The sequence below is a fragment of the Poecilia reticulata genome, linkage group LG13 (genome assembly GCF_000633615.1).
Source record: "Poecilia reticulata strain Guanapo linkage group LG13, Guppy_female_1.0+MT, whole genome shotgun sequence".
NCBI classification, from domain to species: domain Eukaryota; kingdom Metazoa; phylum Chordata; class Actinopteri; order Cyprinodontiformes; family Poeciliidae; genus Poecilia; species Poecilia reticulata.
Genome location: NC_024343.1, coordinates 13,324,128 through 13,343,557, shown reverse-complemented (window position 1 = coordinate 13,343,557; position 19,430 = coordinate 13,324,128). Strand labels below are relative to the sequence as shown.

The following is a 19,430-nucleotide window of genomic DNA, read 5'->3' as shown; positions in this document are numbered from 1 at the left end:
AATAATATACAAAGTCCATGCAGCTTTGCTGGTATGCGTTTGGTTTAGAGAAATTCCAGAAATGGTGAAGGGTGAAGTAAAAGGCAACTGCACTTTTGCTTAAACATGGAGGATTTTCGCCAGCATGTTGAGAACTTGCAAAATCTCAGTAGAACATGTACTGCTCTTAAAGACATAAGTTGGCATTCCAGATTTTTTACAAAGGATTACTTTTAGGGTTAGGGAGATAATGATGCACTTTCTAGTCCTCTTTTAGTCAAAAATAATGGGTATACTCTGCTGTTAGAAACAGTTTGTGCTTTTAATGCACTGACTGTGTAGCAGCAATTTTGTAAATGCCACTTCTTAAAAATCAGCTGCATCCTTAATGTCTTTGAAAAGGGTGAAATGCACAAAATGGATGGACTGGTTTTACAATGATATCAAAGAAATGATAGAAAAGAAATAAAAGAAAATCATTAAAGCTTTCCTCATCAAACGTAAATAAAAACATGTTTAATCATGTCATCTTTCTTTGCAGACACAGACTGTTCAGGAGGCTCTTCAGCGAACTCTGCAGTTCTACAGGCAACAAGAAATCAGGTATAAACATTTAACTGCTTGCGGCTTTTTTCTCCTCTCCACAGCTTGTCTGTCTCAGGTATCCCTGTCGTTCACTTTACATCCGGTTCCTTGTACTTTTCGCACTTGTCTGTCACACGTCACACACCTGCTCACTCACTTTTTTCACCGTCTCTACCACTTCTCGTTTGCTTTGTAGCCACCACTTTTCCCTTTCTTGTTTTGCCCTCACTCGCACTTCCAAAGAAATAGACAAACACCTGGTCTCACTCCTTCACCTCTTGTTTGTGCCCTGTCAAAACAGCAAAACTCAGAGGAGGGTTTTCAGCCAGGCACAACCTTCACATGACACGTACTGCATAAAGATGCAGAAATGCTGCAGCTGGTCTTCCGTATCTCACACTCTGGCCTTGGTCGGTGTAACTTCTGTTCTTCGGAGCATCTTAACGTGAAAAAACAAATACAGCTCCTTGAAAAAAGTGTTTACCCCTTTACAAATTTCTTTTGCTCTGGCTTTTTTTGTCATTGAGATCATCGGACAAATGTTAACATCAGACAAATATAAATGTGAGTAAAAACAAGAAGCAGTTGTCAAACAGAGGTTTCAGTAATTAAGGGGAAAATCAACCCAAACCTACCTGACTCTATGAATTTATCCAGGTTGTCTTTGTCTAATGTTAACTTTTGCTTGATGATCCAAAACATGTAAGTGTGACAGGAAAGCAAAACCGGATAAAAATCCATAAGGGAGTAAATACTTTTTCACAATACTGTGCAACATTATATATTTTATCTCTTTTACTAGTCAGGATTATTTGAAATTATGAGTGCATCCAAATATACTCTTACTCCCAGCTCACAACCATCAGCAGAGGAACTATACCAGCACATTTACACCACATGTGCATTTTGCATGGTGTTTTTTTCCTCCTTTCTACCCAGATGTCCCTGCAAATGTATTCATCTTAGATGAGAAAAACGTAACTTTTTATCAGTTTCAGCACCATGTTGAGTTTTCCCCTTTTTTTCTTTACTGATTCCAGAATTTGATTATACATTTGCTTGTTTGCTTTGTGTGACTCACAGGTGCCAGGATGTTGGAGGTAGTGAAAGGCAGCGTGAAAAGAAAGAGGAGAAGTGCCCATTTCTTGAAAACTCTGGCTCAGAGGAAGATGTCCTACAGATTCTACAGTACATGGCCACAATATTGGGTAGGCATGTAATGTGAGACAAAAAACACTATTTTGAGCTTGACATTTAGAAATAAAAGATATAAAAAAGTAGGTTTTATATAAATAATCTAGCCTCATTTCTGTTTAGTGTGTCACTTTCACACTTTTGTTCTGCCTCTTGGTTGCTTCGAATTTAACATCCGTATTGTAAATTGATGGGTGAGCACAACATGTACAATGTCCCCTCTCCATATACTTAAATTTATTATTTCCATTTGTTTGGTTACACACCAAAGCCCTTATCAGAAACCTTGCTGTTATTACACATTTCTTGCTGTAGCACGTTTCATGAAAATAGGAAATACTAGGTACTTTGACCTAAGTGGAGTAACTATTATGTTACTGTTTGTGCATAGATGCACACATGTGCGTGTACTCAGACTCAGACTATCTTTTACTTTCTGGGGAAGGTTGTTCTGTCTCTAAGGCCCATCATGAAAATAACTAAAATTTATTCCTAGGGTAAAGCTTGGCTTTTTTAGGGACATCTAATTTCCTTTGACCCCTGAATGAAAACAGACAGCTGGGTACCGTAATTGAATCTTTTTTAATTGATAAAAAAATAAACTCAGTGGATTTAAAATCCAGTGGTTTGAAATGGAAGCAATTTATCAGCCACGTGCTTTAATACGGTAATTTGTCTGGGATCGGTGACTTGTTTGTCTGGGATCAATAACTTGCTTAAATTTCCAATAATTATCAAGATTCACTTTACAAACTGGTATTTTGCTGAAACAAATAGGCCGAAACGTCTCCAACAACAACTTTAAAAATGTCCTTCTTATTGTGGATTTCTGCTTCTTATGTTTGAAGTTAATCAGAGACATAATGTTGGGTATCATAATATAGTCCTCATTGTTTCTCGAAATCTTGTTTTTCAGGATCTTTTTGCAGCAGCTGGCAATAAGACAAAAGCACCTTCAGCCGATTTGTTTGTGTTTCTTTTAAAGCTGTTTCCAAAAATAGATCAATAGACATAATTTCACATGTAAACCACTACACCATCGCTACCGAAATATATTTGACTTCAGTAGTCAATTATTTAAAATGCTGTTTCTTGTTAAACATTCTCGTCTAACATGATCCTTCTCTGCGTCGGTAAAGTACAACTGACTCTTTTGCAGCGATTTAGCTGTCATTTTTTCTTTTGATACTATTTATTTTAGTCTCCTTTGCAGCGTTTTAGAGGTCTGCAACGTCTTACGTTAGAAGCACCTCAGCCTCTCTAAAACTGCATTAATGTTGAAATATCTATATTTCATGTCAGTGTGCTATGATTCTGCATGATTATCTCATTTTATATTAAAATTCATGTGTATTTTTTCCTTAATACTTTAATCCTGTTTATTTCTGATATTATTTAGTCAGAAGACACATGATCTTTCTATCCTATCAATATTCATTATTTTAGCAAAGCTTTGATGTTTGATTAGGCTTGTGACTTTTTATGGTCGATTTGCTTAAAATAATTTTAATTTCATTCATTTTTGTGTAAACAAACGATTGAAGAGCCGAAACACCAAGGTTCACGGCAGATGCATAAGAGAAAACAAACATGTAACTTAGCATGTTTTCTTATTTAAAAAAATAATAATATATACGTCACTTCACCCTTGATTTTGTTTTGTGGTTTCACTTGATTCTCTGCATGTGGGCACTAAAGGTCGTCTACGGCATTAATTTGTGTGCAGAGTTAATTCTGCAGAGCCGCCTTGCTGACGCTGACGTTTTGCATCCCTTTCCTCACAGGAGTTCCGTTCTGCGAACTGCGAGAGCATTTTGGCGAGGAGTTCTTTGGTCTTTGCTTTGAAGAGAATGAGCGAGTACTACGGGCTGTAGGCGGCAACCTTCAGGATTTCTTCAATGGTTTTGACGCCATTTTAGAACACATTCGCACCTCCACGGGACGCCGAGCCTCCTCCGAGAGCCCTTCCTTTCAGTGCAAGGATCCCCGTGAAGAGGAGAAAGGTAGAGGGAAATTGGAGAAGCTTGGAAACCGTGGCAGCAGAGACGGAAGAGGGAAAGTGTTGTTTCTTCACTGCTTTAACCCTGCACCCGTCGTGGGATTAGTTATGCCAGGTTTGATTAGAGCTGTCGCCAGGCGAATCTTTCATTCAGAGGTTGAAGTGGAAGAGGTGCCACCTCTAACTCCTCTGTTGCCAAACGAAGACACAGAACATACAGATTGTGATTCTACAACGCCCACTCCCACTGCGTCCCCCACTGCCTCGCCCTCCTCATCTCCGTCCCCTCCATCTCTTTTTCCAACCTCCTCCCCCACAGTTTGTCTATCCTTCTTACTCCAAGAAACTTGCCCTTCTCCTCTCTCTTCCATCCCAATTTCGGCATCTGTGAGCACCAGCCGTCCTCCACTCCAGCTTTCAACTAACCCCAGTGATCTTCGCATCTCCCTGGCTACGTTTTGCCGTGCCTTCCCGTTTCACCTGGTCCTGGGGCATCGGATGGAACTCCTGCAGCTTGGAGAAGGACTTAGGAAACAGGCTCGGATTGAGCCTCACCGGATCCTTTCATTTAGGGACTGTTTTGAGATTGTCTCACCCAAGATGGATCCCTCTTTCCAGGGCATACTGCTGAGACTCGCATCCCCATTTACTATCCGCACCAAGCCCGACCCCATGCAGGCTGGCACCAAGGAGAAGGTAAAGTCATAATGATAATCACCACTGTTTTCAATAGTTAAGAATTATCCATATGCTGCAAAGTTGGGGCTCTTGCAATGTTTAAATTGTGTAAACCTTAAGAGTTTCTTTCACTTGAGCTAAGAAGGAGAGTCAAAAGTCTGAAAAAGAGGCGTACACCATAATCCCCTTTGGACTAAACCTTATGCTTTACACAGAGCAGTCTGCCTTCTTGACTGACAGCAGGTCTTCCGTATTACCTGTATGAAGTCTACTTAAGTTCAGATTTACAAATGTTTCTGCCATATCAGTAAGACTTTTTCTGTGTGCATCTACCGCTGATCTTAAATCCATGGTAACCTATGTAGAGGGGATTTTTAACAATTTAAGTGGTCGCCTATAGGAAAAGCAAACATATTGTAGAAAATGCAGTCTTGTTTAATAATAACATAGGTAACACTGAGTCATCTTTACTTTACTCAGAAAGACCAACATAATGTAGATATTCTCTTGCCAGTGCAGCATGTTCACTCCCTGGTTTGCTTTTTTAGTGTAGTGTCAGACCAGCTGGTGACTGGTCAAGTTAAAAACCAGATCCGGTCACCAGTCAATTGATTGGTCTATGCCAAGCAAGGACCTTTATCTGACATTCTTCCTGTGCTTCAAGGGAAACACAGCTCTGCCTACACACCACACTTTCAGGTCCATGTTCTGCACCCTTGGCAGAGGTTTCTCTTCACACCCTCTCTCATATTTCATGCTCTAAGAGCAAATCTTCACCTGAAACACCTTCTTTGTAAAGGAAATGTGTGAGAAGTAGCAGTGCCAAAAGTACAGACCATTTCTGGTATTCAAGTATTCAAAGCAGCTATGCTGTCTGGGACCTAAGATTTATGATTTCTGCTAAATGAAAGCCCAGTTCACTTTTGATGACAAAAGTGGTGGATAAGACGTTGTCGCAAACTTTCTGCACCTCAAAGCCAAAAAATATGCCATCTCTGCGCTGTTTTATCTCTCAGGTGAAACATTATCCTCAACTAAATATGTGCGAGAAGGCCACACTTTGTTACAAATTTCTTCACCGAGTACACTTTGTCCTATGTCTAGCCAGATTTCAGCATCCGAAGAATGAATATCAGTATTATTTGAAGTAAACAAAATGTAAGCACTGAGCTTACAGAAATTAAGAAAAGTCTAACGCCACTTTTGGGGGAGGTAGCGCCTGAATGAAATGTCATCACGACACTCTCGAAACCTGCAGATCTTTTTTCACAAGAGGAGTGACGATTGAATTGCTTCCAATTTGCCTGAAAAACAAATCAATTGGAGCTTTGTGCTATATCCTGCTCTTTATCGATTGGTTGGTCTCCGCAGGATGTCTGACACAACCAAACACCTCAACACAGAACAGTACTGACAGAGAGGAGACGGATCGGTCTAGCTCTAGGTTTTTTTTTTCTTTCTAAGTTATATGGTAAGCTTCTCAATGTACAATATTTTTATCATCAACTCGCACAATTTGCTATGTGTGAATACTGCCATGTACTGATAGTCTTTCTGTGATTAATATATTTGTATGCCTCAGGTTTCATTTTTAAAAATCTGTTTTGACTCCCAGTTGACGCATATAAAAGTCAAATTTGCTTAATGTTAAAAATCTTTTTGTTTGTACAAACACTTACAAAAGTATTCACACCCTTCACTCCTTATCGCATTTTGTCGCTGCCTTCTAGTTTCCAAATGAACAGCATTCCAACAAAGACTGCGGGTGTTAACAGGCGGTTTGATTTGAATGCACTTCCAACTTAATTTGTTAGAAAAAATATATTCTTTAGTTCTTGTAAAAAAATTTTACAAATTTGTGACAAAATAATTACCAAAAATGTCCTACAGCTTAGCCAAAAACGCAAGTAAACTTAATGTGACATTTCAAATACGAAAAAATGAAAAGTGGTCAAAAAATCATTTACAAAAAACCTCCCGTCCACACGCCAAACATTTGCCAAACAATGCCTCCACCAAGCACCCGGTGTGTTTTTAATTACTCAAATGAATGGGAGGGTCTAACCAATTGGGAGGGTCTAACCAATTACCAACATAATGTAATCAATTAAAATATACAAATTAATTACAGATTTTGGATCTACAATAACTTAAATAAATTTTAACTTCCCAAAATAGAAAACTAAATTAGTAGAAATTACAATTTGCAAAATTTACATAAATGGCCACAACACATTTTATAATGTTACAACAACACACCTATTTCCTTTTTATGAAGATTTTTGTACAGACCAACACACAGTGATGCATGATTTGGATTCATTCCCCATTGGTCAAAACTTTGTAGCAACACTTTTCACTACTTTTGCCAACCCCTCTATCCCTGTTAAAGAATAAATCCCTACAGCATGATGCTACCACTACCATATTTGACTGTGGGGTGGTGATTTCCCATCGATCTGCAGTGTTTTCCAACCAATCTTTGCTGTATGGTTAGAGCAGGGGTCACCAACTCCAGTCCTCGAGGGCTACCGTCCTGCAACTTTTAGATGTGTCTCTACTCAAACACACCTGGATCAAATAAACTGCTCATTTCCGGCTTATTGCAGAGAGGAATGAATGCTGGTGAGGAAATTCAGACATTTTGGAGCAGAGGTGAATCTAAAAGTTGCAGGATGGTAGCCCTTGAAGACTGGAGTTGGTGACCCCTGGGTTAGAGCATCTTCTTTTGCATGTTTGTTGAACTCCCTTCATGCCTTGCAGCAAATTGTGAACAAAAAATTGCAGTTGGTTTTCTTCCTATTTCTAGATACCACAAAATAAAAAAAGTGACTTCTTAAGGCAAATAGTTACATGAGATTTTATTTAGTGTTTTAAAGTAAAGCAAACTCAATACAACTTCAAGTCACACTTTTCAAATTTTTACTTTGCAAAAATATTTTAAAAACATGTAGCATTTTCTTTCCATTTCACAGTTTATGTGATTTTATGTGGCCACATAAAATCACATTGAAATACATTAAAACTTTATTATGGCTAAAGTGTATATAATCATCTTAAGTGAATATTGCAACCTGTACGTTCTCTTTGCCTTTATATTTCACACAGTCTGGCCTCTCTTTTTGAAACTGGACTGCGCTTATACCGCCGTGTGTTTGTGGAGCAGGAGGGCAGGCATAGCTTTCCGTATTCCTTTCACTGCGAGTCCTGTGTCACCTGGAATGGGAAGCAGAAGAAAAAAAAGAGATAGAGAGCCAGGATAGAATAGGTTGACATTTTTAAGAGAAAGGGCAGAGAGAGAAAGCCACAGGCCAGGGGAAGGAGACCACACTCCTCTTGCGCAGCACTGGAGGTGTGTGTTTGAGTGACCTGCGGTGGCTTTTCAGTTTGACTTCTATCCTCTCTTCACCTGAAGATATTTGCTGTGCAGGAGACATTTAGAGCCCCTCAGAAAAGGGCAAATTGCATCTCTGGCTGTCTCTTTGCTCTCTGTGTGAACAGGGTGGCCACCACACAAGGGAGGGTACAGAGGTTGCACAGTCAAAAGCTCTCCTCCAAGCTCTGCATGATATCGTATGTCGTGTTATTTTTTTTTCCACATCACATCTCAATAGTTTGTCAGGCATAAAAAAAACAAGATGTAGCTTTTAGTATTTTAACATTTCTCTTTCACTTCCAGTCAACATTTAATGTTTTTTGGGAATTTCACCAAGACAGAATCAGTGAATCATGGAACACCTACATGGTGAGGATTTTCCTGCAAATATCTCGGCGTTCCCAGGCTCTTTAGTGTCAGAGGGTCAATTGTCTGTCTAAGATGAGTCAGCTCAACTACAAGTGAATAATGTGTGCGTGGTGTTTAATGCCAGTTGGAGTCTGCACTGATTTTTAGCTACGGAGTACTAACTCTGCTCTTTTCCATAACATTAGCCCTGTTCATGAACTACATAAAATATTTGATCCGCAATAGATTTCGTACGTTTTAGTTATCATTCAAAGATTAAATCTTTAGGTGTTGATTTAGACTAAAGGACAAACGGTACAGGTTTGGAAACCCAACCTGCAGTGATGTAGGTAGGGACTACATAATGCAGTGTGTAATGCTGCATTATGTAATAACACCACGATAAATAATACTGTAATAAAAATGGGTTGTAAAATGTAGTAAGATATCATTAAAACTGCATTATGTAACAATAGAAGTAAAATGCAATAAAATCCTTGAATGCATTTTGAATCATTTTGCCTTGAATGACTTGTAGGTTAATACCAGGGGTTCTAGTTTTGAGTCTGAAAAGGCAACTAAATGATTATAAAGTTGGTACTTATTGACCAAACTATCAATTTAAATGTGCATAGGCTCTACAACATGGTTGTTAGTAGACACATTATAATTAGGATGAACACAAACAGTTTGGGACTGTTTATTACACAATGCACCACATTATTACATTATCATTCATAAAATAAAAGCTAACTCCACATTTTGTAGTAATCAGTGCAAAATGTAATGATGTAATTACATATGTGTCAGACAGCATTGCAAATGTGTTCAATGATTACATTTTGTGTTGATTATTACATAATGCTGTTTTAGTTATGTTTTATTACATTTTGAAGCCAGATTTTATTACATTATCACATATTGTGGCATTATTACATACTGCAAGGTGCGCTAGATTTGATGAGAAAGACTTTCAACTAGAGTCTGACTTGGTGCAAAAAATAGGACAAGAGTTGGACTTGCCCCCCAAAGACTTGACTTAGAAATATAATTCAAGAATCAGTTGAATAAAACCTGTCTGGCAACATGAAGTGAGCTAAAAACAATCCCAAAAAGCAATGTCTATGTATAACCCAGTTCTAAACAAATTCTCCAATAGATGAAAAACAAAGCATTACCCTCTGTCAGTCTTATATAAAGCTAACACAGCATTTCAGAAAGTGAACATCATATCGACGCCAAACATGGTGGTTTTAACGTAAAGGTTTGATGCTCCTTTGTTGTTTCAGGATCTAGACAACTTGCAATTATCTTTGCCTGGTGGTAAAAGTTGTGAACAGAAGCAAACAGAAGGACATGGGCAAAGATATTTCAAAACTCTATATAATAGACTGAGAAGTAGAAAATAGAGAAAAATTACTGAGTCTGCACTGTAACTGCCTTTATCTAACAAATGCAATTGTAACCTTGAAAGAGGTTTGCTTGTTTGCGTCATCTCTGCACCTGCATGTCTCGGACAAAGAAAATGTTGATGTCAGCAGTGTCCATCTTTGATCTGAGGTAGATAAATTGCTGCTGTTTGTTCAGAGCAGCAGGCTTTGAAAATCATTTCTCTCTTAAAGCATATGAAATGTCAGAAAATGAACAAACACATAATAATAGAATAATCCAAAGCTACAAAAGGAGTATGAGGATGTGATGCATGTTTTTTTTCTTTAAAACAGGTGATGATGATGATCAGTTTCCATTAAACCAACATTAAAACAAAATATAATGCCAATTATAAATATATCTCTTTGCATATTAATTGAATAAAATTGCAGTCAAAATTATTTTTCATGTAGAAACAGGATTATTTGGGGGGAACTCTTTCAGATTTAAATCAACACTTTGCAATTTGACAAAGACAAAGTGAAAAGTAGTTTTTAACATTTTTTTATATGTATTTTTGTGTTAGTATATCAAAGGCAGGTAGGGCAAATAATGCTAATGCTAAGAATACTTTTGCTGATGTCATGATAACCACTGTCCGGATGGGATCTCTTTCATGTGTGTTTTTTTTTTTCTGCATAAACAAAGTGTACATGAGCTTGTGTGTTTTCGGTGTACAGCAGGATTTAAAGCAGAGAGTGGGATGTAAGAGAATTGCACACTGAAGTCTGACAAGATAAGACCAAAACAGCTTTGCGTGTATGCGTGTGTGTGTGTGTTTGTGTGTGTAAAAGGCTGACTCATTGACTGTTTGCTGCTCAGTGCCTGTTCATGCGAATGAGTCTGTTGACATCTCCCAGAATCTTCTTAGAAAAAGGAATGCATTAGGTCTATGTTCCACCTCCAGCTCTCCTTCTCTCCTCCCCTCCCCTGCTGTCCCTTATTTCTGTTTATCAAGTACAGTGTGTTTCGTTCTCCTCATGCCTGTCTGTTCTCCCTGTGTCCTTGCATCTCATTCTCCTTCTCTGACTACTTCCATCTCTCGCCTTCTCAGGTTTTTTTTTCATGCTCTCCCATTTTCTTTTGTCTTACCGCATTGCCAAGCGAAAAAGCAATCCGAATTGGAGCGTTTTAAACATTTATGCATGCAGAATGTGAATGTGAACCCATCAAGATTGAGAGGTGTTATCTGAGCATCAGCCCCTCTGGCTGCACTTTACTGATCGCAGTTTTGTCTTGTGTCAGTAGAGCTGAATTAGTTGCTTTAACTACCGAAAATTTTAGATATACTGGTGCAGAACAACCTGGGAAAAAAATATTTTGATGACTCAGCAGAGTCCTTGAGATGAGACACAACTAATTTGTTGCAATCTGTTTCAAAGATAACATGACTTGAAGGCTACATCCTGACCTTTCATCTTATTGCATATTTGTATGTTTTCATGTAAATAAAACCCAACAACCATTTTTTTTTCAAGAAAAAGTTGTTGAACACACTTTTTTCGGTAACTGTTTTTCTAATTAGCCCATTGACATTGAATCCACACCAGATGTTGGTGAGAATCCAAGTAGTCTACACATAAAAATATATCCAAGTAAATTTTTCTATATCTAATTTGTAGTAAAGTGGAATGGAGCAGAGAACTGTTAATAGATTGTAGCTAGATGTTATTAAATAGACAGTAGCCACATGCATCGTTCAGGTGGGATTTTATATCAGTTTTTACAGAAATTTTGAAAGTACAGTGGTTCTCTCTTTTTTTGCACTTATACGCTTTCACCATATTAATCTTCTTGGTACATTTCTCCCTTTATTCTTCCATGATTTATACGGAAAAATAAGCCTGCCAGGTCTGAGTGCTGAAAAACTGCCCCCCACACATTGTGATGTTTCCACCTCTACACCTAAACATTGGTGTGGTATTTTGGGTTGATTTAAAATGACATTCCTCTTATTTTGTATCATCTGAGCAGACTATACGCACAGTATTTCAAAGACTCAAATGTTCTGCATCAAAGGTTAAGTTGGTTTCAGCAAATCTTTTCTTCAGCAGTGGAGTCTTGCTGAGTAAAAAGAGGTCATTGCTCAAAATTAAGTTCAAATCCTGTACTTTTAATTTCCTGATTAAGACCCTAGGAAACTCACTGGAACATGTACAGTTTTAGAAATATTTCTGTATTTTAGACATACTAATTTGTTGTCAGTATGTTTTGCGACAATAAGGCTGTATATATATGTAGGTAGATCTGCTTTACCCATCATGACATTCCTCATAGGCCATGGTAATAAGAAAGCTCTTTTTAGACAATTGGTTAGAACTACCAGCTGCTACTACTGTGTAATGATAGGAGGAAGGATAGCTTTCTAAATGCTGACAGGTTCCAGTTATATTTTTGGTTTCTGTGCCTCTTTGCTATTTATTTGCTATTTATTTTCTTAACCTTGCACCTACTTTTTGTCATTCCACTTTAGTAAAGTAACTTTTAGACTTGCTGTGCTTTATTTCTTTGCATATATGCATCACCTGGGTTGTTATTGAATTTCGAATAATAGCCTATCAGAACTATATTTACTGATAAAAATGTCGACACGTTATGTGTCACTTTGCTTTTATTACTTCCGTCTTTCTTTTTATATTTATCAACCCCATTTTCCATATTTTCCACCTCCTTGTGTAGTTTTTTTGAACTGCTTTGTGTCTTTTCCCTCCCATCTCACAGTTGACTTACTTCCTCTTTCTCCATGCTGTCATGACAGAAACGCAGGCAGAAGTAGAAAAGAGTGTCGAGTTAAACAGAGACGCACAACTAGGCCAACACAACTGCCTCCAGGGATGCGCGTATATATGTGTGTGCGTGTGTGTGTGCATCTGTGAATGTGCAAAGTTTGCAACACAGTAAGCTATGAAATGGGAACCAGAGAGAAATAGACACCCGTTACTGAGAGGAAGGTCGGGAGACACTGGCATAATTATGCCTACTGTAAATAAATAAAACAGCGCTCAAAAGAGGGAAAATAGATCCTGTGCTCTGTAAGAGAGTCAGACAAAGAAAATAGCACATCAGTAAAAAGCAAGCAAAAAAACAAAGTGACAAATCACAACAGTCCTGTAGCAGCAGTTCATGGAGGAGGCTACGACTTTCCTGCAGGATCTTGCTGTTAAGCAGGATGCCATTCTTTCATTATTAATTATTAATATTAATAATTGTTTATATTGTGCGACAAAAACCCTTTCTTGACTTGAAGATTAGTTTTACAAATGTTGCTAGATATGTTTTTAACATCAAAAAAGAAAAGACAATTGGGATTAAAGGTTTTATTGAGGATGGCAACTTGCAAGTGTTTAGTGTGCAAATGTCACGTCAGTGTGGAAACTGACATGACATTTCTGAATTATCATTTATAAACACGTGGACATTTAAATGAGTATTTTGGATACTGTAGAAATTTTTTTTACTAAGTTTCTGGAACTGAACAACACTAGGCATATTTAAAATCCTGTAGCAACTTCTGTTTTAGAAGGGAATATTTGAATCAGAAAACTACTAATAAAAAATACCCGCATCCTAGACAGGTGATCAGCAAGTGCAAATTGAAACACCACACAGTCCACTGTTAGAATAACTTCTAAGTACAGAAAACCATTTGAACTTGTTTATTACACAAAATTTTCCCCTCGAGCTAAGAACACCAAACTCACTTCAGTAGTTAGAAGCGCACCACATGAGGCTTAACCACGGAAAACCACCTTCAAAATGTTGAGTAATGATGTTCTGCTTTTAAACAGGGTGGTGCCTGTTTCCAGTGGTGGTTGGGTGAGAGATAGGTTACCTCCTGCAATTGCCAGTCTAGCAGCTAAGAGATGATGCATACACTCACACCTAAGGACAATGTGAAGAGACCATTTGACAGTCATGTTTTTGTTTGACATGAGCACATCTCCACCAAACATGTCCTCCCTTCATTGGCCTCCTGTACGTTCTTCAGAATTAATTTCATGTTGTCTTGAAATTAAGACAACGTGAAATTGTTGTCTTAATTTCATGTTAAGAAATTAACATGAAATAAAATTTCATGTTAATTTCATGTCAGCATGAAATTAACATAAAAGCCGCATCTTCCTTTGCAGGACATTAGATCAGCCAGCCAGCTGCTTTTAGTTATCCCAGAATGTGACAGAAACTGAGAGGAAATCAAGCCTCTCTGTTGTGGCTCCTAAACTTTGAAACATGTTGCCTTTAAATATTTGACATCTGTGCTTTCTGTTTTGAAGCCTCTTTTAAAAACACATCTTGCAATAGGAGTCAGAGATCCCTGATCAAATGTAATTAATTTACTTTAAATCTAATTCATTTCTAAACACACTATGACCTCTGAACTGACGCCTAAGGTATTTGAATTTCCTTACACAGAAATGAAGCAGGTTTCCTGTGATTTAGCTTGCTCTTCTAGACATTTTTGTTTACATAACTTCAGTTATCTAAATCTTGAATTTTCCTATGAATAACCACAGCAGCGTTAATCCCCTTATCTTGTATTTTTTTGTTCTTATATGTCATAGTCCAACAGAGGAAAGCATTTTAAAACAGAGAGCTAATTTATTTGACCAAGCAGCATTAGGGCATGTTTTTCAATTTGTATTTAGCTCCCCTGATTTCACCATCTCCATGGAGATGGCTTTCAGCATGTCAGGCGTGTGGCCCTCCCACTCGGCCAGACGCAGCCTCCTGAAACAGCTGCTCACGCTGCCATTTGTTCGTATCGGCAATATGTGTTTTTTTGCGTGTTTACGTTTTGGATCCTGTATTGCTCATGGGAATATTTCCTAAAACTCCAGTAGTGCATGTAAAATAAAGTCAAATCGCCAAAGCTGGTAAAATGATCTCTCAATTCTCGTTTCTGTAAAGGTATTAGTGCATGTTGGGTTATTGGGTTAGGTCAGCTCAGACCCGGTGGGTTAGAGGCTGCACATCTAATTATGCTTATATTACGATTCTATAAAAAGAAACACGGTAAGAGACAACATGTAGTAATGTTTGGATGTTTGTAGAGAAGTACTGTGCACATTAAGCTGTAGACTGTATGTTTTATGCAGACATAGGAGAGACTTGTGCTATAAATAAAACAGGGCTGCAGCGTGCTCACTTGCGGAATAATCTATCTGACACTATGGAGGAAGCCGGAGAGAGTGGATGGAGGAGACGGAGAAAAGAGCACAGACACAGAGACTCATAAAGGACTTTAAACAGAGGAACTGAGATGACAAAGAGAGAAAGTAAAAGAAAAGAAAGTGTTATGTACTTGGACTTGTTAGTACATTAAAATTAGGCTCTTCCACTCAAACAAAAGTTGTTTTTGAGCTCCTCGCTCCTGTAATGTTTTCTCTAACCTACAAAACTGCTAGGGGGGATGCTTCTATATGACATTTTTCTCAGGGGAAAATATTTGCTGACTGAGCACGAAGGGAAAACCCCTCTGTAAGAAACACACTCTGTAGCGAGTAGCACTATTTCCAGGGTGGTGACCGGAATCAACGGATTTTCAGCTTGACCTGACGTGATCTTTTTTTTTATGCTTACAGTGCTTTGAAAACTGGTTTCTTCCGTACAAATTTTGTCTGTTTTTACTTTTTTTTTGATACACTTATGCTTCATATCGTCAAACAAACATTGAGATCAGACTCTGCATAAATAGAAAATGCAGTTTTGAAATTATGATTTTATTTATTACAAGAAAAAAAAAGCTCCAAACCAATTTGGTTCCATATGAAAAAGTAATTACCCAGAATTATGATTGACCAAATTTTGCAGTGGCCTAGTTAAAGTCAAGACTTAAATCAAATACAGATGCTTTAATAGACCATTCAAGCAACATGGCTAATTAAAATAAATCCTCCGGAACAAGTGGGTGATGTTTTTTTTTTTTAACAAAGATGCCAACAATTAGACAACTGGTTATTATTTATTGGCATTTTCAATTTGATATGACTTATAAAAATTATTTGTAGTCATGGTGTTTAGCTTATAGCTGCTAGCTTGATTATTGAAAGAAAAGTGATTAATATTGAAATTAGAAAACATATTACATGTATCAAAATTAAATTAAAAATATACTTGAATATAGCAAAATAATTATCAAAATAATTATAATTTTCTGTCCATTTGCTCGTGTGATCATTTGCAGTCCAATTTTAAATTCAAACACCAATTTGATGAGTGGCACAGTCTTATTTGAATTTTTTTCACAAAATCTGACAATTGGAATTGTATAAAAAATAAAAATAAAACTGCAGATTGTTCGCCTTTACTTGGAAGCAAGTCAATGCCGATGGGTATACAGCAACATGCAGAGTCCAGGATCTGGTATTCTAAGTCGATTTTTCTTTGACGTCCACTGACGTGTTATCACTTCTAAAATTATATTGGATCCCCCCAAAAAGAAAGCATTAGAATGACATCACTATCTATTTAAAAATCTTTCTTTTATCGTTTCATTTGTAGTTCTGAGAGCAGCTCGCAAAACAGACAAGTCTTTTGAAAATAAGACATGCTTGTTTCAGTATTTATTTCTTATGGAACATGCAAACAGCCAGATCAACAATCCCCTCAGAGGGAACATCTGAAAACAATGATTATGCTCTCATGTATGATGCGTATGCTCAAATATTAACACTTTGCTGCTTGTGATCACCATGTTTATCTGCTGTGAGATTTACTGATAAGTCATTATTTCAACCTTGAGTCCTGCTTCTCCGATTGCAAACAAATATTAAGATATCACAATCCAACATGAAACGGAGCAAGAAGTATGGTGAATTTGCTGAAGTGCTTTAGCATGTTTGAGTGCAAGGTTCTATTGGCATCTCCTTATCTTGTTATAAAAGTAGCTAATGTCAGAAAACTAACTTTGGGAAGACAGCCTCCAAGATTATTCTGTGTTGAGAATATTTTTAGCATAGAATATTCTTTACAAAATAAGGCTCACGCTTGTGCTTTGTCAAAAAAAAAAAATCATATTTAAGTCATTTTGCTTATTTTATAAATATTTGAGTTCTTAACACAGTTGAGATGCTTTCAAAATTGGTTTCAATTTTAGATGTTAAATTGAAACCAGCTGTATTACATGTAATAAGTCATGATATGAATTTATTGTCTGATTTAAAAAAAGATCACAATTTTCTGTCTTCACACTACAGTAGGAGGCAAGCAGTCAAAGCACAGCTATTCACGACCTTGTTGTTTATTTTATAATGAGAGATCAACATGAAACACAAACCACGATCCAATATGTGAATGTAACTTGGAGAATGTCTTGATTTTACTCCTCGTTTTGTTTTTCTGCCAGGTTATGGAGTTGAAAGGTCAGATGATCCATGTCCCCGAGTCCTGCTCCTTGATGTTTCTGGGCTCGCCGCGTGTTGATAAGCTAGAGGAGCTGATGGGCAGAGGTCTCCATCTGTCAGACATCCCCATCCATGATGCCACACGAGACGTTATTCTGGTGGGGGAGCAAGCCAAGGCCCAGGATGGCCTGAAGAAGAGAATGGACAAACTAAAGGTAAACAGAAGCATAGAAAGAAATGTTAGCAGTAAGCTTCTCGTGATATAAATATTTTTTAATAATACAGACTGCTGTATTCTCAAGATCTGGTGTATTATCATAACTTATAAATGTTATTACTTATAATAAAATTATTGGCTTCTAAGCAAAGAGTGATTTAGGATGATTGGATCCTTCTGTGTAACACTGGTTCTGTTAAGCAGGACCATTTGTCATCCAATATTCATTGAATTCTCAGCATTAGGAGTTAAAATTATTCAAATCACACAGCAGCTTTTTGGAGTTTGCACATTAATCACCTCTTAAAGACGAGATCTGGTCTCTTGACTTTAATTCTAAGAAATAAGCAGCAGATTGCAACTTGTAACTGGGATGACAGTGTGATGCTTCATTCTTCACTAATGCTTACAGAGTAAATTCACTTCATAAACTAAACTGATATTCATCGGCCATGTTAACTGTAAAAAATGTGGCTTCAAAGCTTCTTGTAACAACTCAGTGAATGCTCACTGCATCAGTCTCAGCCTCTGCAACAACCCCGCCTCCCTTCCCCAGGCTGTAGCTATAAATAACTATCGTATTTTGCATGCTTGAACAGTACTATAGCATTAGATCTTCAGAAAAAGTTAGAAACAAGCAGATTATCTCAGCTAAAAATAACCCCCCCACAAACGTATGAGCGTACTGCAGCAGATTTCATTTGGCTTGAAGTCTTGTCATCTGCTGCTTCATCAGCGCAACAAGTCTCCTGACCTCACTCTCTCGTTTCTCAGGCCACCTTAGAGAGGACACACCAGGCTCTGGAGGAAGAAAAACGAAGGACCGTGGATCTCCTGTATTCCATATTTCCGGGCGATGTGGCGCAGAAGCTGTGGCAGGGCCAGCCTGTGCCAGCACGGAAATTTGATGATGTCACCATGCTGTTCTCGGACATCGTGGGTTTTACGGCCGTGTGTGCCCACTGCACACCTATGCAGGTTATCTCAATGTTGAACGAGCTTTACACACGCTTCGACTACCAGTGTGGCATTCTGGATGTTTACAAGGTCAGTGAATGGACACGCATGCATCTTTTTCATGTTCTTGGCTGCTTCACTTTAATAATGCTCTCCTTGGTCGACCTGTCAGTTTAGTTGGGCGTCCAGGTCTTGGTATGTTTCCAGTTACCCATTTCTGAATGATGAACTGAGATATTTAAACCTTGGTATGTTGTTTTATGCCAGACCGAGCTCTGATGTTGTTTGTTCATTGATGTTCTCCAACTAATTCTTAAAGCCTTCACAGAACAGCTTTATTTGCATAGAGATTAAAATTACAAACAAATGTACTTTAAAATCATTCGACTTCTGCAGGGAAGTTGCTGATTTTATTTAGGAGTGTCAGAGTAGGGTGGGCAAAATACTTTTTTAAGCACTGTGTGAGTGTGTGTGTGTTGGAACCGTGAATAATAGCCAGTCTATGAAAACTTACCAAAGATTCAGACACCTTCCTGACATCTTCTTATGGCTTTCCTACAAAAATGGGCTTCTCTTGTAATAGTTGTCAAACGTGTGACACAGCAGATAGCAGAGACGGGAAGAGAAAACCCTGAGATGGAGGGAGACAGTGGCTGTGATTAGGATGGGTTTTGAGTGTTGCGATGGAGGAGTTGGTTTGTGTGTCAAGCAGAAAGCAGGAACAGGAGGACACCAGAGGAGAGTGAATCACCCATATGTCGCCATTGTCATGGTTACTGTCGAAAAGATTTAGCCTGTGGCAGGCTTTAATGAGAGCAGTTTGTATTTCCAGATTTCTTTTTTTTTTTTTTTTTGGTTGTCTGCTCTAAATCTATTTTTTACACAGTCTGTCATCAGTATTGAGTTCTAGCTGCATACAATAAATCTATGAAGCTCGATTTTATTTTTAGTTTTAAAATATTTTAATAGATGGTAGGAACATGTATCTTTTCCTGCTGCTATGTGTGGTTCAGTAAGATGTATGTTAGGAGTGTAACATACTTAGCAAATGAAATAAAAAATGGAGTAAAATGTTTTTTTTTACATAGTTCACTTTGTAAAGTGAACTTTTTTGAGTCATTATGCTTTGATCAAAATTCACAGATCAATCAATCAATCAATCAATCAATCAATCAATCAATCAATCAATCAATCAATCAATCAATCAATCAATCAATCAATCAATCAATCAATCAATCAATCAATCAATCAATCAATCACATTTTATTTGTATAGCGCATTTCAGCAGCAAGGGATTTCAAAGTGCTTTACATAATTAAAATA

General features: G+C 37.7%; 1 protein-coding gene across 2 annotated transcripts in view; it reads left to right on the top strand.

The window, feature by feature from the left end:
* Window positions 1–19,430, top strand: part of gucy1a2 (guanylate cyclase 1, soluble, alpha 2) — a 46,074-nt gene that overhangs the window by 12,181 nt on the left and 14,463 nt on the right. For both annotated transcript variants that reach the window (XM_008425516.2, XM_008425515.2), the window contains exons 2-6: window positions 521–582; window positions 1,648–1,772; window positions 3,543–4,453; window positions 16,936–17,148; window positions 17,925–18,197. In XM_008425516.2, coding sequence (XP_008423738.1) covers window positions 521–582; window positions 1,648–1,772; window positions 3,543–4,453; window positions 16,936–17,148; window positions 17,925–18,197 — 1,584 coding nt within the window. The remainder of the gene's footprint in view (window positions 1–520; window positions 583–1,647; window positions 1,773–3,542; window positions 4,454–16,935; window positions 17,149–17,924; window positions 18,198–19,430) is intronic.